At 37.2% G+C, this 22,078-nt stretch overlaps 1 protein-coding gene across 2 annotated transcripts in view; it reads right to left on the bottom strand.

The window, feature by feature from the left end:
* Positions 1-2,449: 2,449 nt before the first annotated feature.
* HTR7 (5-hydroxytryptamine receptor 7) overlaps positions 2,450-22,078 on the bottom strand; it is a 39,520-nt gene continuing 19,891 nt past the window's right edge. Inside the window, exons 2-3 of one of the 2 annotated variants that reach the window (XM_055721405.1) lie at positions 15,686-16,432; positions 2,450-6,442 (exon numbers count right to left, since the gene is read on the bottom strand). In XM_055721405.1, coding sequence (XP_055577380.1) covers positions 6,406-6,442; positions 15,686-16,432 — 784 coding nt within the window. In that variant the 3' untranslated portion in view covers positions 2,450-6,405. Of the gene's footprint in view, positions 6,443-14,407; positions 16,433-22,078 lie in introns of those variants that run through there. The other variant, XM_055721406.1, reaches the window with a different exon arrangement.

Raw genomic sequence — 22,078 nt, 5'->3', positions numbered from 1 at the left:
AATTGTATTTAGCTAATTGCTATCCCATTGTAAGTTGTTATTAAGATTTCATTTCCTACCCATAATTACTCCTCAGAAATCATATTTTATTTAATCTGTAAATCCGCTGCACCATTCACAGTGCTGTTATACCTGTGACATTGTAATAGCAAGAGTGAAAATCAAATCAACCTTCTGCTGACAGAATAGGAGCAGTAAATGTCAAACTAATGAATATAGAGTGGGCATATGTAAATGGCCTGGGAGAGCAGAGAGGTTCTTGGCAGTTCTCGTTGTAAGCATAGATCAGCCTAAGTTTCATCATGTGAAAGAAGCTTACACAGTTCATCTGTCCTGGTTGTAACTTCATCAGAAATCGTTTAAGAGCAGCTTCACGTTCTTGCTAAAAATTAAGTAATAGTTAATAGATGTCCAGCTTGGTAAGAATAAATTAAGAACAGGGATAGCACAAAGACTCCTTTCTATTCAGTAAAATGACAGCTACAGTCAAGAAAATAGGCACTGGAAAGGTGAGGCTTTTTAGCTGTGCTCCATTCGCACCAACTACCTCCTCGGAGGGAGCAGGATGAGACTTTTCACAGGGGACCTTTCCTCTTCTCCAAGAAGAGAGGGTTAATTGTGACCTGGTGCGCCCTGGGAAAGTTTGGTGATCTGACCTCACTGAGCTCTTGTTCCTTGGCAGTTTATGCTTTGGGGGGCAGATGTGCCCTGCGGTGTGCTCCAGAGCAGGAGGCATGTTGGCCTGTGCCTCACCTTGCTTGGTGCCCACCGCCCTGCTCCCCTCCCCATGGGCACAGCCTGGGGAACAGTGCTGGAGAGGAAACCTGCACTCAGATCTGGCGGTACACATCTGCGTTCAGGCACCGGGAAGTAACCCTAGACTGAGGACACCGGTACAGCCTGCTTCTTTGGTATACATTTGTCCTGGAGAACTATGTATATATTTACTGCCTCAAATACTTCTCTCACCAGCTTTTTTCTGATGTGATTTCCCAGCCTGGTTTGTGTTGCTGTTTGTGTTTCTCATCTTTTCTGAATCTGGTAATCGAAACTGTAAGGGATGCGGTTTGCTCAGAACAACTCACATGGTTACACATAAAAGTGATTTTTTGAGAGCAGTTTCAAAATACTGTCTTCTAAAAATCTCTTTTATGATATGCTGGAAAAAGTAGTCAAATGGTCATATGTGGCTGCCTCACTTATTGGTTTATTTTGAGTCAGCTGGAAATCATGTCTGCTTATTTGAGTAAATACCCAAATTAGATACATTGTGCTTTTAACAAAAGAATTCAGTTAGGTAGTCAACTATAGGAGAAGATGTTGATATCAGCGTTGAGACAGCAGAGGAAAAAGGAAGAAAACACTTGCATAAACAAAGCATCTTATTAAAAGTCTGAATATTTACTGTTTTCTGTGGATGTCTCAAGATGGATGCCCTCTGTGTATTGAATAGAGCATCAGAGGCATAATCTAGATGTCAAGTATTTATGCTAAAGGTCTGGTTTATCAAAATGATGGTTGGGTTGAGAGGTTGTGATCAGTGTTTCCTAGCCTGTGGCCTTTGAATTATCATTATCAGTAAAAACTCTGGAAGTGGTCTGCAAATTATGGGAAAAAAAGTTTGAAGGGAAAAAACAAAGCTATATAGTATTCATATATGCACTCCTGCAAGGAGACAAATAAAATGGGTGTGAATGTAAGTAGGATGCAAACATTTTAATTTTTTTTTATAAATTAAAATAGTTTTGACTACACTAGCCAAGGTCTTTGGACTTTTTGAAAAGAAATGTTAGGTCATCCATTTTTAACAGACAAAACTAACATGAGAGGATTTCCTAGACAATATGCTATATGACTTCTTGAAATAGAGCTAGAACCAAATCCAAATCTGTATTTAGATTATGTTATTTGAGAAATTGGACAAAATATCCTTTCTGGTCTGCGCAACCTTCTCTGGACTGAAATACAACTAAAATTTTTGAGCATTTTCCCTTCCCTTAAAAGGCTTGAATAGCTGAAATCAGTTTTTGGTTAGGAGCAATTAATCTCGACCTGCTCAGCAGGGCCTGAGCCAGTGTTCTTTGCAGCAGTGCTTGTGCTGAACAAACCAAACCACACGTTCCTCAGGAGCATCATTCAAATTTCCAATCTCTCACTCTTTCAGTTCAGTGCTATCCAACAAGTGTAGGTGCCTTTCTTTAACGTTAATTTTAATACAGTAAGGATTTTCAATAAGTCAAGCTGAAAAAAATCAGACATTTCTGTACATGAGAATGTCTTCAATGAATCTGAAATAAATCATTTAAACAAATGGATTCTCTATTTTCCATAGCATTACTTCAAAGAAAGCACATGACACAGGGATTAGTATTCAGTAGACTTCTTATTTTATTGTATAAAAGTAATTACCTTTTAAATACTATCCAAATGAACATTTTAATATCCCTCTGGGCTTACACATTTTAAAAGCATAATATAGCTCAGTACCTAATACAGAAGAACCCTATTTCCTTTTTTACTAAATTGGTCTGCTATATAAATTGGAATCATTTACAATGCAAGTGGCAACAATTCTTTGTTTTAAAAATAAGACTCATATTGCAACCAAAGACACTCAGCATTTTCAGGGCAGGCCACTTACAACTTGAAGAACTTAATTTCCTTGTATTTGTATTTCTTGGTAAGCTATTTGTGGGAAGTAGTCTCTTATGTTAACCACCTTTACACTTTTACTAGATCTCATCAAGGAAAAATAAATTACTTAAAATATATAGAGTTTCAGCTCAATCCTCTGGTGAGTTTTGCATATTAAAAGTCCCGTCTGACTGAAATAATACATAAAATTCACTTTTATCTATTATAATTATCAAGAACATCTGACTGTTTTCATATTATACATAGATACGATTTTTTGTGCTTTCACACAACTTTTCCAGCAGTGCATCTTGTGGTAATAAGAAAAAATATCTTCTTTTGTCATTGTATTTAGTTTTTGCTCAGGTCTGAAGTGAATTAATCACTTTGTCAAATGAATAAAGCTACCTTATATAGTAAGAACTTTACATTAGAATTAAGAGGGCAGCTAGGCAAAAAGCTTTAGGTTTGTAATGAACAGATGAACCTGGACAAAAAAATGATAATGAGGGAAGAACAGGAGAGATATAATAAAAGTGTTCTGGTCCACCAAATACCTTGGATGTCTGTTGACCCCAAGAATACATATGGAGAACAAGACAGGCTGGGGCACATAGTGAAACATCAAGGGGTTTGCAAAACTTTGGGGAACTGAATTTTATTTAGTAAAATTGATAAATGCAATGGTAACTACCATAAGGCAGCCCTTTGAAAACGCAAGCTGCTCACTGTCACATCCCAGAACAGGTTTGGTGACGGAGCTAGAATGGCATCTTCTCAGACTGAGAGTCTGAGCCTTGTTCCTGGCATTATTCACTGTGCTAGTCTTATGCCTACAGCCCGGGACTTGCGTTATCTCAGTGTAAGGCAGGTCTGTGTGCAGCTTTTGTGCTGCTGGCTACAGAAACTATTGAAAGCTCAATTCATCGTCCCAGCAGGCCATCTAATCTCTAGACTTCTTTTGATCAGTCCCACTTTTTCCCTAATCGTCTAAAATACTGTATACATTGTTTGCTATGATGCATCTCTTGAATATGTACTATGATGCATCTCTTGAATATGTACTTAGCCTTGAGTTATTCTTCTAGTTATTGTGTGGGTTTGTGCATTGCTTTGAGAGAGGTGACAGACCTGACGGTTACAGTAAGAAAAAAAAAGGGCTTCATCTTGTATGATGAAGTATCGGTATTCTGTAGTTCCCAATGTTCTTTGTGTTGTTTACAAGTCCAAAAACTCCTGGATGAAAAACTCTTCAGGAAAAAATCAGGCACAACTGCAACTTTATAGACCCATGATGCTGCAACTTATTCCAAAATATTCTCATAATTTCTGCAAGATTCTGGGAATCTAATAGATATTAAAAGAAACAAATGTTTATTAGGTAATAACATTTGTTGCCTTCTTTTCATGAAGCAGTACCATTCTAAAATATGAGGGACTGGATGTGTGTTTTATATATATATATGTATAAATATATCTATCTAGAACTGTAGATCCCTAACAGGTAAAAGCACTTTTTGACTCTTGTCCTTGGTTATATTTCTGCTAAAACATAAATTTTCACTTAAGCTTACAACAGCAGTATTAAAAAATCCCATGAATTTTCACAGAAAGGTATCATCTGTAGCATTTTTTTGGTTGTTTTTTTTTTAAAAAAAACCACTTTAATTATTCATATGATGTATAATTTTTCCATTTCACTTGTGAAGTTTTTGACACAATGTCATGAACAAGGGAAGTGAAACTCTAATTCATCTAAGTAAAATTGTTTCATTGCCTTTGTATAATGGACACGCAAATGAGACCATAAAGCTTAAAAATTAGTTTCAGAGTATGACTACTGCCCTTTATTTTAAGGTTTGGGTTTTTTAAAAGAAGAAACAGACTTTTTTTTCTTTTTAATGTTTTGGGGTTTTTTGTCCATTTATGACTCTATCATCTCTCTTTCTCATTAGATCCAGTTATAGTATTATTTGCCAGTGTAATTTTAACTTCAGATGAGTTTCCCTGAATATATTCTCGTGTAATCCAACCAGAACTGGTCCATTGCCCATTGACAATAATTGTCCCATTTCCTCTTAAATACTTAAAGCTAACCCAGTGAAAAGCGTTGCTGTCTCATTGCCTTTGGGAAATAAAGCAAATTATAAGACTCATTTTGTTTCAAATGCAGAGTTCACAGTGATTATTTTTATCAGTGAAATACTGAAAAGAGTCTTGCTGACCTCATACAATGAAAATACGCTACCCTGGTGCTCTCTTGCCTAACTGCAGACGTCAGCTTAGGGTGTCAGACAGTGAGCAGAAAATGGGCTAGGCTTTCCGTCCTAGGTTTTACATAGACTTAGCATGGATTGATTTGCATTCTGTAGTCATCTCTCGCTGATAAGTAATGAGTTGTCTTGTGTTGGTCGATGCCTGGCTTCTTATTTAGATAACTATTGTGAACTTGTATGTTAATTTAAACACAGGAAATCAAAGCTGTAATGGTGTGTGTAGTCAGTGGACGATTTACCAGCAGCATTTTGGTTAAACTGCAAGTAGGAGACCAAGTTAGCACAAATCATATGGCTATGGAAATAAGGCAAGTGCTCATCAAGATGTAAAGATTTAAAGAAGATAGCATTTACGAATGCTATACCCTGCTGCATTGTGGATTTTTTAACCATGTATAGTTTAGAAACTGAGAAGAAATGAATATAATAAGCTCAAAAAACCCAAAAGTGTTCAAAGGCATGATCTCTTGAATCAATTTTCCCCGGGACAAATGGTCATTAACACTTGCCTATTTAAGTTTTGTCAAGTCAAAGGGGTTTATTTTAGTTATAACGAGACATTGGCATAAATAACAGTTCTTAAACACATTTTAAAAATTAACATGTATTTCTCAGTCTAGTCTGGCTAGGCAGTAGGACAAAAAGCAAAGTGCTATGGAAATTCTCCAGCCTTTTATAGTTGTTTGAGTTAAAATGAGATAGAATTGTTTTTTATAAATTGGCAGGTCAAGAAAATTAAAACATTAAAGCAAAGCAATCGTATCTGTAAATTAACTGTGTTGTAACAGGTGTGCGCTCTAATTCTGTCTCTTAACTTTTGTCAGACAGTAACTCGATGGCAGCTTTTTTAAAAGGTTATGGAGAACAAAGCATGTGTATGTTAACAAGTAAACAGACATTTACTTAGTACAACAGGATGCTTTTACAAAAATCAGTCTTTTATTGTTGCCTTTCTCAATCCCATTGCAGGTGCATAGCATCTCTTTAACACGAGCCCTGAAAGCATCCCCGAGCCACCATTGGCTCGAAAACTTCTTTTTGTAGTACAACAAAATACATTTGGTATCACTGATGATCCCTGAATATTAATACCAATATTACAATCCACAAGCATGATAAACATAAATGAATGCTCTTCTACATTATTTAATGTGATGGAAATCTGTACAGTGCTTCACCTTTGAGTTTTAGTTGCCTATTTTTCTCCTCCCCATATGCCAAGTTTATTGCTGAAATGATTTGGCTTTCTCAGGCAGAAAACTATTTTCATTTGTATGTATCAGCACATTTCTTCATAACAAACAAGATGTGACTACTTCCGGTGGAAATGTATTTAACGTAATATATTGAGCTCATTGAGTATTTTTAGCATGTTCCCATCAAAAGAAGATGAAGTACATTTCACCAATCTATCTGGTTCTTCAGAAGCCAATTCTTCATTTTCCTTTCTCCAGTTCTGGCTTGACCTTTACTGGCTGCTTTGATGCACATTTGGTCATGACTCTTTTTCCCTGGAGAAATCAGAACTTCTCCTGTTTTTAAAAAAGTGGATGAATTAGATGAGAAATGTCCTGGAGCAACTATAAGTCCTGATCCAGATACCACTGAAATAAATGGAAACATTTCTTAAGAGGCAATTAGATCATGGCTAATAAGATAATTCTTAGAGGTCTTGTACAAAGGAGGAAACTAGGGGAAAGCGGAGGGTTCTGGTGGTTTTCGAGTCCTTTGTACTCATTGCATTTTGCGTGGCTGCAAGAACTAAGGAATTTTCCCAGGCCATTTTACACAATTCAGTGGCAGAAGCCCAAAATGACTTCAGAAAATGCAGCTGGTTTTACTGATCCCCCCACATCTGGCCCAGCCTTCCAGCCTCTGGTGGCAGCACAAGCCTACATGTGTCACTGCCCATGGAGATCTCATGTGTGCAAGAGAGGGAGTAAGAGGCCAGAGCCATAACAAAGGCTTCTCCCCCAATTTCATAAAACCATCTATAGGCAAGGAATTGCTGCAAAATCTTTGCATGAAACATATACATCTTAACTAGCTGGAATGACATTGTATTTTATCCTACTTATAGCACCATCGCTCTAATTACAGTTAGGGAAATTCCTGCCTCTCTTCCAGTTTGGTGAAGGGAAGAACCAACCCTCTACAGTAACCAGGCTGAAATGTTGTAACAGAAACATCTGTGAGATTACAAAGCAGCTTTCCAGGGCACCCCAGCTCCATCTCTGCCTGGCTACAGCATGCTGTGAGGCACTCCTTTGTCTCATTATAACCTCCCTGTTGAAATTACTGAATTATTCACAACAGTAAATGGATCAGGAGCAAGTATTTGTACAGAAAAACTAGCATTCTCCCTCATTTCAAAATTTTATTACATGAAAACACATCTTGGCCAAAATAGATCTAAATTAAAGAAAGACAAGTAGGTAGGAATTTCTGAGAACTGACCAGGTAATTATATCCACGTTCAAAACTAGATATAAAGGAAAGCAAGGATTTTTTAAAATTATGTATTTTAATTCTAGGCAGTTTTTAAAGCCAGAATAAAGTTCTGGACCTTATATAATTTGCCTTAGGAAATGTTATGTTCTGTTCATGTATTGCATTCATTGGAGGAACAGCCAGAAAATATATGGACAAAAGACAATGAGTAATTTCATTATCATGGCTAAACGTTTGCTTTTATAAATCTTTGTAATTACAAGCCATTTTGATGCTCATGATCTTTCCTGTTTTCTGGGCTGACAGGATTATTTTGGACAGAGAAGACTAATCTTAAAAAAAAAAGTAGTTGTTTTGCAGCATTAACTTTATCTGGCCAGTTGAACATTTGATTATTTATTTAATATTTTTTTTCGGTAATTGCAAGTTAAAGGTCCTTAGCATGATTTTGTCTTGCTGTATTTACTGCTTTGTTTGAAGAGAGAAATATAATTTATGAGTTTCACAAAAGTATCTGCTGTATACAAGCTAAGAAAAACTCTAAGTATTCTGTAAGGAATAGAAAGGCTCTCTGCACATTCACAATGAAGTATCCAAAAGGTTTCAAGTTCTGTCTGCTTGTTTAGTTCCCATTTTACTTTTTAAATATTTCTGTTATTTCTTCTTTCTCAGGATAAATACTGGGGTTCTTTAATGTCCTTAGCTTGGAGAGGCAATAAGTACCTTTAGTAGGTCCTTGATAGTACATCAGTATACGGAAGACGTGCATCCTCCTTACATCAAACATATGCTAGGGTAAAATTATTTTACTGGACTGCAAAACCACAGCAACGTGCTAGAGCATTCCTTCGTCAAAGTCTCTATTAATTAAATATGCAAGGAAAACAGTCTCTAAAGTTGTTGTTAAGTAGCTCTTACTCTGTTTGGAAACACATACTATTGAGGTATTAATTTCTGGATTTCTATGACACAGCTGTAATGTTTCGTCATTGTGCTGTTTAAGCGTTGAGATTACAAAAATATCATCGTTTTTACTTATTGGGTGGGGTTGTATTGCTTTCGCAACTATTGTTTGGAATTAAATGTTCATTTAATTTGCCTATTTTATCTTTTCCTTGCAACCATCTTCACAATGGTTGATTTGACTGAAGAATCTCTGCTGTTTTATCACAGACCTGACAAAACCCTGGTTAGATTAGCTAAAGATGTAGAGTTTTCTGAGACATCACTGAGTTTGTCCAGATGAGTTCTGCTATATTTTTCCATGCTTTAAAACATAGATTATCCAGAAGCGCTGAACTAAGTGTACTACAGTGGCTTTCTTTGTCTTCTCCAGCAGAAAGTAAAAATAAGTATACTGTAAACACAATTTTCTGGAACTAGCAGGACCACACAACTACTGACTTAATGAAATATTGTTTTTGATTAAGTAGATAGAAAACTAAAAGCAAAATATTTATTCAGTCTGGTATGTTGGTTTATAAAAGTGCATTGGTCTCTTCTGGAAACTTTGATACATCCGTATGCTTTTTTTTGCTGAAGTAACTTGACTAGTTCTATGTGAAAGATCACAAATGACAGAAATAATAATTTCAATCAAGAAAGTCATGAAGTTACAAATCATCAAAAATATTACCCTGTACAGTAACGATATATTAATATATCTTTAAGAAAAGAATATCTCAGTGGGGTTTTATTTGCTTGCAGCAGAGAAAAAATAATCTGGGGATTATAAGCATCTTTCAGTTTTCAGTAAATACGAGCTCTTCTGCCCTATTGGAAATACCACTGCACAGGAAGGGGGTTGGCAATGCAGCAGGGCAGCTGAGAGGGGGACCAGAATAGCGAGGGTGGGGAACAACAACAGGCCTATTTGGCAAAACATTTAGAAAGCGGCTATAGAAAACGGTATTGATTCACTTCAAACTCATGCTGAACCCACTCTTTAGCAGCAATAACTACTTAAAAGAATTAAAATCTGTGGAGAGGGATAATATGTTTGTATTTCTTGCATGTTGCAAAGTTTGTATTTCTTGCATGTTGCAAAGATTGCTCTTCTAATGCACTGTTTCTTTGGCTTTTTTCAAATTTATTTACTTGAGCCCTTCTCTTAAAATAAAAATAATCCAGTCCTCGCCTTTCCTACCTCCTCACCCTTTGAAATAAGGGGCAAGAGTCTTAATAATTTGTACATTAAGACCATTCCCCACATCTCTGAATTTTCTCCCTTCCCTCTCCCTGGTTCTTCCTGAGAAACAATGCTTTAAAAGATGAGAATGGATTCCTAAGCAAACTGCTAACAGGATTTGATGATACATGGATCTTGCACATTTTCTGAGACTACTATACTTTGAATAGTTTTTCCTGAAAGATAAGAAAAATAATATGGAAAGCTAAATTGATAACTAGGTGAAAGCAACAGAACAAATGACATTGCTTCAAAACACCTTCCAGTTCTTTACCTACAGCATCTTGGTCAGTGACCTCTAAACTTACCTCAATAATATCCTTCTAATGATGCTGTGCTGACTCCAGTGTCTGGAGCAGGGGCTGCCTAGGAATCCATTTTCCTGCCATAAAGCAGGGGGGAGGGAGTGAATGGATTCTGTCTGCATTGTTTATAGTATTAATTTGATAAATAATTCCCTTCTTTATTTCTCATTGTAGTAGATTTATTTCCCACATTTGACATACCTTTCTGCAGGTGGTGCTAGCTAGTTAATCATCTGAACAGAGCATGAAAGACATTGCTTTTCTTTTAACGAAACTGAAATGTGAAGCAATGGACATATAAAAATGAGATATTATCATAAATCCACATTTTATTACTCGGCTGTTTCTATTACTACCTAGTAAGTCTCTTGCTAAACAGAGGAATGTGGTAAGCGTCAATACTGTACTTGAGCACTAAACTTACAGGCTGGTAGACTGCAGGAGGTGGGAGAAAATGTTGGGAACAAGGTTTCTACCACAGGCGGTTTCCCTCAAAAAAGCATTACTGAGTGAGCAAGTGGAGTACAGTTTTCACTATATCTTGATACTGCAAAAAACCCACTTGAGTTTTATTTGAATGAGGTGGAAAAAATACCGTGGGGAATGCTATATGTTGTTACTGCCTGGTTCTCCTGCAGATTAATTGCTACTGTGAAATCAGAGACTGGTTTCCAGTAGGCTAGCATTATGTTTACAGAGGCAGTTATCAGCAAGAATGGCAATGAAGAAATACAGTCGTATTTATACGACGACATATTTATACGTATGACACTTGAGACCCTCCGAGCAACAGTTACAGATCTGACTCAGTAATTAACTCGATAGAAAGAAACAGAGGTGGGAGGCTGCAAGGTGGGCAGGGAAGGCTGTGAAACGAGCCAAACTAAACTCTTCACAAAACCATTATCTCAAATTCCCCTCCAAGGGCATTGCTTACACTGAGAATTGTTCAGCCTAAGTCTACGCATCTAGAGCCCTTACTGTAAGCTGTTTTGTGCCCTGTTTACTGAGGAAAAATGACATAAACATGGGGCATCTGAGCAGGATGAGACTAAAAGGATGCAAGGGACTTCCTGATAAAGCACAACCCTTACACTGGCTGCTATATTACTGGCATGAGCCATGCTATGGAAAGACTATTTCAGCTAAAGGAGGCTCATCCAGGACTGCCTCACCTGGGATCTGTTGATAGCTAGTGTTACCTTTATGGATAAATCACAGATAGGATAATACTAATACCACTTAATGAGCTGTGTTAGAGGGGTTTTTTGCATGTGTCTGTTTCAAAGCTTTGCTCTTTGGCTTTTAGTTTGGCCACAGGTGATGTTTATCTTCAGTAAAATGTGTTTGTGATACTGAAAGGTGGGTTCAGAGAAGGCTCTCTGGCACGGCGGTGGCTAAAACTCCTTTTAGCAAACTGCCTCACTCAGCGGCTGCTCTCAAGGAGCTTTACATACACTTTAGAGGGGAACAAAGAGACACATAAAGTGAAGAAGGTCTGACTGGCATCCCCCTATGTTGATTTCTAGATAACTCTTGGCAGCAACTGAAGATCTCAGGCTGCAGCTGAAGACTCTCTGAGTGGCTGCTTGTGCTGGATGAAGAGGTAGTCTAGATGCTGTTGGCAGCTGCACAACTGCTGCCTGATTTCCTCAGCTCCTAGCACAAAATAGGGTAATCCCTCTGAAATTGCTGCCTGAGCATTTCCCAGTATAACTTTGTTTTTCCCAGTGTTTAGGGTGTGGTACAGCTGAGTGATCATCCCATGAACCAGTATAGTTAGCTACGTTTCCCTAGAAATGCCAAGCAGAAAAGCAAAAAAAAAAAAAAAAAAAAAAAAAAAAAGCCCCAACGTAAAAAATGCTTTGTGGTGACTCCTTTCTCCCTGAATAAGGAGAGGTGAGTTCCCAAGTAAGAGCTATAGAGGAAACAAAAAGTCTAAACAGCCTCATGAGATCCTGGAAAGCAAACATGAGTGCAATGTGTGCATAAACTAGGCACAACTGTTTTAAAAATCTTGTCAGTCTAGTAAATGGAAGCAAAATTTGGTCCCCTTTTTGTCACCATCACCAGCCAGGAATCACATAGCAGCTAGAAAGCAATTTTGGAATGACTGGCTGGTAGAAATACAGTCTAGGATGTACAGCAATATGACTAAGCTTTTCTAATTGGAAGTACTGCATGTGGCTACTGTAGCTAACAGCAAATGCTGCATTCAGTTTTCTCAGACAAAAAATTAAGCTGGGCTTATGCAGCCAGTTCTGCACTACAGTTAATGGGCAATCCTGTTCTCTAGGATTGCTTTTTCCACGCTTTCTTGTTTTCCAGTCTATGCTGCCCTGTGCACCTAAGGACCAACTCCAGCCTTTCCTGCTGTGGCTACTGTTTGTGGATTTAGACAACATGCACTGTTTCTTAAAAAGAAATATTGGCTTAGATTTCATTGCTTTGACATCTCAACGGATCTTACATAAAATCAAGATTCCATTCATGTTGTTATTTAAAAAAATTTAAAAAGCCAAAATACTTTGATTAAACCCAGAGCAGTGCTGACCTGCAGAGCCTAGCTCCCCTTTAAGCAATGAGGCAGCAAGTGTTTTCACTGGGATTGTACAAATGTATTTCAGAAAGGTTTGCATCTTCATCCTCAAAATCTTGCATATGTACCCTTGTTGCCAAAAGGCAGAACTTTTTCCAAAAGTACCTATCCAATCGCAAGTCTGAAACTTAGAACTGCTTCCAGGTCTTGCTTCCGATATCTTAACTGTCTTCGTTTGGTTTAGTGTTATGCTGGCTTCCCTGTACTCTGGCTTGTTCTGGGAGGTTTTTATCACCATTTTTTTCACCCCTCTTGCTTTCTCCTAGAAACATGTGAAAGGACACACAGACCAAGAGTGAGATCTCATCTAGGGTTTGGTACTAGCACGTGCCAGGCTGCACACAGGATGATGTAGAGTTCTCATTCACCCATTTATATGTTACCCCTTTGTCAGATGAGTAGTGAATTACTCAGTTAAAAAAACACTACTGCTGCAGTTAGGTATTTTGATACAGTTGTATTTATTTATCTTTTTAAAATGTAGTATGTCCTGTTCTGGAACCCAAGCAATTATTGCCTTGTGCTTCTTACCTAAGCCTCTTTCAGTTAAAGTTCTCTCTGAGAGCTTCCTCCTTTTCTCAGTGCCATGTTACCTGTGTGCTTGGGTCATGGGACGTTCTTCTAACTTTCTCAATTTCTTCACTTTTCCCCTCAAATACAACTCCATCTAACAGCTTCTGTTTGCCACATAGCTGTGTTTTGTTTTGGCTGTATGCATAAACTTTGTCTTTTCCTTTTTCCTTTTTCATTTCCTTTTCTTTCCAAACATACCCAGAGATGAAAAGTGTCTGTTTATCTTCCAAAACTTCAAGTACTGACCACAGCCCATAACAGCTGTTTTTCTTTCCTGGGCTCTCATTACCTGAAGCATATGGCAGAGGAGAGGTGGAGTACTGCAGGATGCTTTCCCTGAGGAAAGCAATTGCCTTTAGTGACAGTTGGGCAAATATCAATTTCTGACTCATAAGACAAGTATTTCATTTTAAAAAAATCTTATTTCAAGAAAACACAATTTCTCAGGCTTTCCTGCAGAATAAAAATGGCTGAACCTTCTGTCAGAATTCTCAAAATCCTTCAGAGTTTTGTAATCCCACCTGGAATCTTCACAGGTACGTTTATTTGTATAATCCAATACATATCCTCACATAGGGAAAAAAAGAATACAGAACGCCTGTGAAAACTCCTCACTTAGGCTAGGAACTCAGAAAAGGCCACTCTGATAGGTAACAAAGCCAGAAACATTAATTTCATGTCAAACATGGAAAATATGCTTGAATTAACATGAGCTCTACTCCGTACTACAGAGTTTGTGGATAATCTGGGCCAAAACCTCTTCTTGTCCTTCTACACAGAATACTTTTGGAATATTTAAAAGAAATCGGACTGTTCCAAATGTATTTGAATCTTGTTTAGAAAATGTTTCTGAAGCTGAGATGCAGCCTGTCTCTTACTATTACAAAACTATGAACCTTCGCTAAAAATGAGGCCAAAATGTACTTCCTACTGTGTGTATCCTAGTGTATAAATCCATCTAAAATGACTTAAGCTTGTTTCGGCACACATAGCACATCGATCCAGCTTTTGTGTATCTGCCACTTCAAAGCTCAGGTGTTTGCAACAATGTCTGTATGCTTTGAATAAGGATCTGGCACAAACTTCTCACTGCTTAGTCCAAATTAACATCGCTGAATTCATTTAAGTCATGTTGGCTTCAAACTTGAGAAAGCAGGGACAGAAGTTAGCCTAAACTGTGATTTGCTGCTGAGGCAATTTGATAATGAATGTGTCTCCTCATCGATATCCCAATATCTGAAAAAGCAGACCGAGCTCTGAAACAGTCCTCATTCACTAACGTACCCTGTGCTTCATCTGGAACACGGTGTGCAGTGCAAACTCAGTCCAAAAAAAGCATCTTCTTATGATTTGCTTTAAGTTTATTATTATTTCAGGTTATTATATTAATATATTACATAAGTGCATTTTATATTAATATATTTTGTATTAATATATTAATATAATTAATGCATTTGTTGATATTAAATTTTAATACAAATATTGTTATATTTGACCCTGTTCCACTGAGGGAAGAGCTTTGTTACCAGAGTCACGAGAAGTAGAATCAATCCTGGGGTGAGCTGCAGTGGTAGGGGAAACAACTAGAATTAGAAACAGTAAATTATCTTGATTCTTACACAAGGCAAGGCTTTAAACCATTTTAAGCAGAAGCGATGACCAAAATCAATTTCTAAACATAAAGACCAGATACCTCTGAATTTCATAAAGTCTTACACTTACTTTTTCCTTACTGACTTCAGAAAGAAAAGAAATCCCAAGAAGCTAGAAGAGTTTTCAAATAGACAATAAATTAACTACTGAAGTGGAACATGGACTAGACATACATCAACAGAAAAGAAAGAAAAGATGGATAAAGACCAGACAGCTTCTGAAATAAATTGTAATCAGATATATTTGTTATGTTAGAAATGTAGAAGTATAGCACAAGGTCTTTACCTGGTGTAATTGGCATAGCAGCACTGCAGCTAATTGTGCTGCATGACTGTATGCAGCAGCAGATGTTGGTCCATGTGACTTTACTCAAACTTTTACATTCACATTGGAAGTGTAATGTACTCTTCCAGTGCCATTGTATTTCACAAAGTAGTTTATTTCCAGGCAATCCAGTAAATTAATGCTTAATGGGCATACGCTTTTTTTATAATAAAGAGTATTTTTAAGCAATAGAAGTTCTTTGATCCAGCTTTTTTTTTGCCTTTTTTTTTTTTTTTATAGTAACAAAGTGGAAAGCAGTGAATTATACTGAACTTTTCACCATTTTCAGGTCTTTATTACAGCAAAAAATCACTAGGATACAAGATGCATCCACCATTCAGACCCAAACATTTGTTTGGGGCCAGAGGCCAAACAAATGGCTTAGGCCAACTTTGCTATTTCCTCACTAGCAACTCAAACATCCTGCAAGACCTTTTACCCTCCCCCTTTCTAGTATTTCCCTTACACCCAGATTCTTTAGATGGTGTTCTTATTTATCCAGGCTCACTAGGACTTAGTGGGCTGCACAAGAATTAACCTTGGTACCTTCCAGTTTCTTGATGACTGCATTAACAGTGCTCAAGAAGCCTGATTTTTCCTATCATTCTTCTTTCAAATCTGTGAGGAAAAAGCTAAGGTGAAAAACACATAAATTATCATAGTAAAGGATGAGTGACCTTACAGAACAAATTCTGGCTTTTCTGCAAGCTTCAGAGCCTCGTGCATCCCTGCAGCTGATAGTTTCCGGTTGATGTTCCTGTATCTGCATTGCAGGAGGTTGCGATAAGTTGTCCTCAGGTCCCGATTGAAGAAGGCATATATAAAAGGGTTAATGAGAGAGTTTGCGTAACCCAACCATAGAAATGTTCTCTCAACCCACAGCGGGATACAGCTGCATGCTGTACCACAGATGAAGGGCCTGGCGGTTGAGAGGAGGAAGAAGGGCAGCCAGCAGATGGTGAAAGCCCCAACAATAATCCCAAGTGTAGTGGCAGCTTTCTGTTCTCTTTTAAAGATGGAAATGTTTTTCTTGTCATGCTTTAGGAGTCGTGAAAAATTAGTACATTCTTCAGATTCCTTGTGCAGTTTTACAACTCCGTTCATAGAAATTGCTTCCATTTCTTCCAGCCGGGGAAAGCCAGCAAACTTGTGTTTAGCAGCACTCCTCTTGGCAGCTTTGTAAATCTGATAGTACATGAAGAGCATCACTGACATTGGAATATAAAATGCAACCGCTGTGGAGTAAATGGTGTAGCCGAAGTCTTGACTGATCAAACAAACCTTTTCATCATTTACATTTTGGGCCCAGCCGAAGAGTGGGGGTATAGTGATAGAGGCAGATAAGAGCCATACACTCAGGATCATTTTGGCCATACACTTCCCATTCTGCCTTACAGGATACGTGAGAGGTCTCGTTATTCCCAGGTACCTAGAACAATAATGTAGAGTTGTTATACAGTGCAGTGGCTAACTGATAAATGTTATTTCACACAGCCTACCCTAAACCAAAACATCTTTGGCTAAGGTTTCTATTTTTCATTTTTCACTCTTCTATTTTTATGTATTTCAAACTGGTAAATTCATCTCTGTCTTACGTTAAAATTTATGGTGCTGATATTCTGTATAAAAGGTCTTTTATTCTAGAAGGAAATCTCCTCTTGGCCATAACAAACTTGATTTTACTGAATTCGTACCATCTTCGTGCAGATAACTAATTTTTTTGGCATTTAAGGAAATTCTGAAACCTACTTTTTATTTGCCTAACTTTTGAAATCTTGGAGTATAGATGAATGCTCACTCCACAAAGTGTACCACTTTTCGTATTGAGTGCATGGTTTAGTTAAAACAAGCATACATTCATCTGCATTCTTCTTACATATTCAACACTGCCGTTAAACTGAGAAATTATGAGTTGTCTTTCTTACCGTTATGTTTCAGATGGGAACAACAAACTGTAAACTTATGCTGGGAGTAGATTATTTTAATACTAGAACAATTCTCTTTATCATCTTTTAATTAGAAAGAAACCATATTTATTCAATTTTCAAACTTTTACTGAACAAAATAACAATCTGTCACAGTGTCAGAAGATCACCTGGGGAAAAAAAACATAGTTTTACTAGGAGCTAAATTTAGGGTGGTAAATTGTAAACAGACACAGAAAACGTTTATGAAATGTCAAGTTTTCATAGAGAAACCCAGAGAGGTCTGTTTACAACTTCTACATTTCCTAAGCTGTGATAGCTTAAACTATGTATATTTTTCTAATTAAAATAAATAGTACTATGGCCTTATATAGCTGGATAGCAATATCCTAAGTTTGTGTCTACTCTCAACTACTGAAAATTTCTGAATTTTCTCTCCAGCTATAGGAACTTTCCCTTAGAAGGAATTAGATGTTTGTTTGGTTTTTTGTTGTTTTTTTTTTTTTTTACACCTAACATTTTTACTTTGAAATTTGGTTTCTGCTGAACTGGAACTTACCTATGAGTTACCATTAAGTTCTAAAATTGTTCTTTTTTCCTTCCCTCAAAAGAAAGAATTTTAAGAAAAAACATTGTGATTCACTTTGTTACTTGTAAAAGAAATGGTTTCAAATCAGGTTTCAGAACAACATTTGGTTTCAAGAGGTACTAGTGTTTCGTTTACACAGTGAAAGTCTTGGAGGGTTACAAACAAGAAATACAGTAACGTGATTAATTTTGTTTTTCCCCAGAGCATTTTTTCTCTCTCTATTCACCTAGCAAATCAAATATGAGTATTTGCCTGGCTCTGCGGAATGCTGCATTGTTGATTTTACTGCAATGCAGTAAATTATGGCCAGTGCTGCTGCTTTATACAAGCACCCAGGTATGCCACAGTTCTGGAGTAAAAAGAAGCATCATTTCAGGATCAGTTCTGATGGGTAACAGCAAACCCTTTCAACAACATCATTAATTTTATATTAATGCTGTGGGAAGTGTTACACAAAGGACAGAACTGGCTTATTGTGCCCTATTCTTGATAGTGTATACAAGTAAATACAGCAGGCCAGTATTTTGCCAGTGAAGCTGTGTGTAGTGGGGCTGTGAGCTAAGAACAGTTATTAAAATCCTCTTGGGCTGGGGTTAGACCAGTGCAATATATGGACCGTGTATTAAAAAAACTGCCATTTCTTGTGCTCCTCACCATCGGCATTAGAATATAATCACCAGACCAGCTCCAGCAGCTGTGGGCACACTGTAGGGTCCACAGAGATTTTTGTTTTGCGGCATCACGGGCAAAATCCCAAGGAGCTGAGAGTTTTCCAAGGCACTCCAAGATGTAGAAGAGCAGGGTTAATGCAGTGAATTTCTGGAGTTAACTACCTAAGGGATACATCATACTGCTTTAAGTAACGTAACTGCAGCAAGGGTAAGTTATTAGCTGCAGCTGTTCTGGGACAAGAGTGGCACATCCTTAAAATGTTTCTGAGTAGCATGATAGCGCTACAAAAATTAAGCACACCCTTTGTGCAGAAAGCTTACTTGTCACTTACAACGTGTTGTTTTAAAAAAGTCTTTGAGAAGTTGGTCTACCTTCCTGAAGTGTGTATTTTTCTAGGTATTACTCAATTGGTCATTAAAAATAACATACTTATGAAGTGAGCTTTATTATGTAGCTAAAAAAGTTAAACTGGATTTCTGTAAAAATCAGATCTGTGGGCTGCATGCTCTGAATGCGCACTGATGCATTCTCATACATCAGAATACAACAAAAAGAATTCATGAAAGCAGAAGTATACTGAAAAGAATTAAAATTCATTAGTTTTACGCTGGCACCACTTTTTGGGGAAGCTATCTGAGCTTCAAAATTGCTATTTGAAATTAAAATACATCAATTAACATAAAAATACACCAGCATCCTTTCTGCCTTATCCATTTTGCTAAATGTGGTATGATAGTGAAAAGAAATCAGCAGGCATAAATGAAGGAATGTTATCTTTTTATCTCTACATATGAAATACATTACCCTTGAAAACTTACTTGCAACTCTAAAATAATGTAGATCACTACTGTTGTCTAGAGAGTGTCCAAGACACAATAGATTTTTTTAAAACAAATACGTGTAAACACATGAACACATCCCCATTCTGGGTTGGTTTATTATGATTTCTTCGGTGCCTCCTCTTCCCTGCTGGAGGATTAGAAACTGGCGTCTGTGCTGCAGTCCCATTCAGGTGTGAGGTGCACAGAGGGTGCCCAGCTCTAGGGAGGAAGAATTATCCCTTGCCATCTTCTTTCTGGAGCTCTGTAGGTGGGGGGTAAAGAGCTCCTTCCTTTGTGGGGTGCTGTTATCAGCCACCATACTTAATTGTCATTTGCCACATTCACCCAGTGAAGGCCAACAATGGAAAAGGTGAATAAGTAAATTCTTTCTTTTCCTTTGCTTATGAAAAATCTGGCTCCCTGTGATCCAGCATTCTTTCCCAGTACCTCTATATTGTTACCATTTAATGACAGGCAATTGTTACAGACAATTTAATGTAAAATCATAAATGCATAGGCCTGCTTCTGAGATCATTCAGTTTGTGGGCTTTACCATTCTGGCTTTTTTGATATTGATGCGTTACAACGACCACACAGAATAGGTTTTATCCTACAGCACTAAAAAAAGTCTCTATTGTCACTCGAACTGTAGATCACATAGGCATTTCTTATTACAGTGTCCTCAATATATTAAAGATTATAGCAAGTGTTAAGATGTAACGTATATAGAAAGTAGAATGGTATATGGCAGAGGGAATAGGCATCCACAGATCCTGGTGTCTGTTTCTGGCACCTCATTTTATCTCTCTGTGACTCTGTAGTTTGTCTTAGCTGTTCGCTTGTTGTGATAGTTGTCACATGTTACCACTTACACAGTGATTATCAAACTGGAAACTGGACTGCTACTGTGCCCCACTAGATGTTACTATATTTTAAAACATGAAAGGTTTGATACGGTTTCTTTTCTTGTAAATGTATCTATTTCATTCTCTAATTTAGACAATTGTGAAAAGTAGTTTGCTTTATCTGCACTACTGTGGAGTGAGTTCACAGAGCCATCTACTTATCTCCTAGCAGAACTTTTCAGGAAGATCTTTCTCATCACCTTCACATGGATAACTCTCCATTTGTGGCTGAACTGATTAGTAATTCTATAGATGTATAGATGTAGAAGAAGATAACAAATTTTCCCCCAAGAAAAAAAAAAGAGCGAGCAGTGCTGGCATGGTAGCATTTCAGGTTAACCAGGTATGAATTATTTTTTTTTTTTCAGCAGTAGGAAAGTTTATTTCCTTTTCTTTGTGTTTTTTTCCTGAGGAAGCTAAACATGGCTGTAATATTTAAGCTGTAAATGTGATGAATTGTTCATAGCTATGTTGGCAACTTTGAGATGGGTCTAGTCCTTGCACCTTTTGAAATATCCAGAAAGCAAACTGAAACTTAACAGCTACATCAACTTCAACAATAGAAAGAAAATAGTAATAGCATGGTCCAATTTGGGATCCTGTGTCCAAAATCTTTCTTTATTACCTCTGTTATATGGCTAAAAGATAAAGAAAAAAAAGCAAAAGGAATTCTCACTGTGAGCAAAGTCACAGAGTAATAGAAAACCTAACAGCTAAAAGCATTAAAACTGTTTTGAAGCCTCCTGCCCAACGCAATAATCAATTGAATGCACCATGACACCAGCATCACTTATGCCACTTTTGAAGCACACACACATGTAATTCCTTTGTCTCTGGTCTCCATGTACTTTATAGGCAGATAGAATTCCATTCTAATTAGTCCACGTTCATTTCTCGGAATTCACTGACCTGATCTAACAGACGATTGTTCCAGAATCAGATTAGCACCGTCTGACTTGGCTTTTATGAAGCAGATGTATTGCTATGGAATAGAGCTAGAAACGTTGTACTGGAATTATATAAATGTGTATTATAGCTATTTCTACCAGGAATCTTGACATATCATTGTTACCACTTACGATTTGAGTAGGAGTTGTGCTTAACCTGAGGTTCTTTCAGTTCTTCCCGGTTTTGTATTTTAAAAGAATCATAAAATCGATGTATTTCAAAGACACAAAAATGCTTACCACTTTGCTTTTGTGCTCTTTTTCTAGTACAGCAGCTTTCTGGCTTCAATACCTGTCTCCTTGTACTAGTTTCTTTGCCAGCCCACAGCTATATAATCCTGTCTAATGATTCACCTGCAATAATAACTTGTTCTGAAGAACAATGCTTATCTACTGGTTTTCCTTCAGTCGCTAAAATTCTTTTATGATCTTTCATAATTTTTCTGTTTAATTCAGTGCAACATTAAGAGATACTTCACAAGAATAGGAGCACAATGCCATTCCTAAAAGCTATCCAGCGTTCAGAAATATTCTCCCTAGTATAGTGATCAATCTAGATTGTTTTCTTATACTTTGATACATTAAGAAGTAAACTAAACATAAATATAACAAGTTGAAGTAATGATCAAAACTATTATTTCTGTTATGGCTACATCAAACTACCTAACAGAAGCTGTTCTTTCCTTTTCAAAGATACTGTATTTACACTATGCAAGAGATCTCTGTTCCACAGACCTGCTTTTAAATAGACCAAGGTATACAAAATGATCATGGAAATACTATTCCCATCACATATTTAAGTAACTGAGAAGGAAGTAAAGGGATAGAAACACAAAAATACTTAAATGCTGAGACACGAGCATTACAGTGCATGACTATGGTGTTATAATGTGAAAAGTAACCTTGTTAATTACTGTATGATAGTATTGTTAGCTGTCTTTCTGCAATACAGACTGGCTTGATAACCACATCGTGATATCTGCCATTTAATGTCTGGGAAGATATTTCAGAGGCAGTGAAACACTTTTCTCCTTCCCAGAACTGAACAAAGTTACTGCTTTCATTCCATATGTGACAGCTTTCAGAATATAAATTAGATGGCTTTAAAACCTAAACATTAAATATTGTGCAATGTTAGAGCAGGACAGCAGAACTAAAAAAAATCAAACCATTATTCACTCAGTGGAGAAAAAAAGACTTAACTAGTTCTGTGCTC

This window comes from Falco cherrug, chromosome 9, assembly GCF_023634085.1.
Source record: "Falco cherrug isolate bFalChe1 chromosome 9, bFalChe1.pri, whole genome shotgun sequence".
NCBI lineage: Eukaryota > Metazoa > Chordata > Aves > Falconiformes > Falconidae > Falco > Falco cherrug.
Note: the sequence above shows the minus strand (reverse complement) of the source record. Positions and strands in the feature narration are given on the sequence as shown.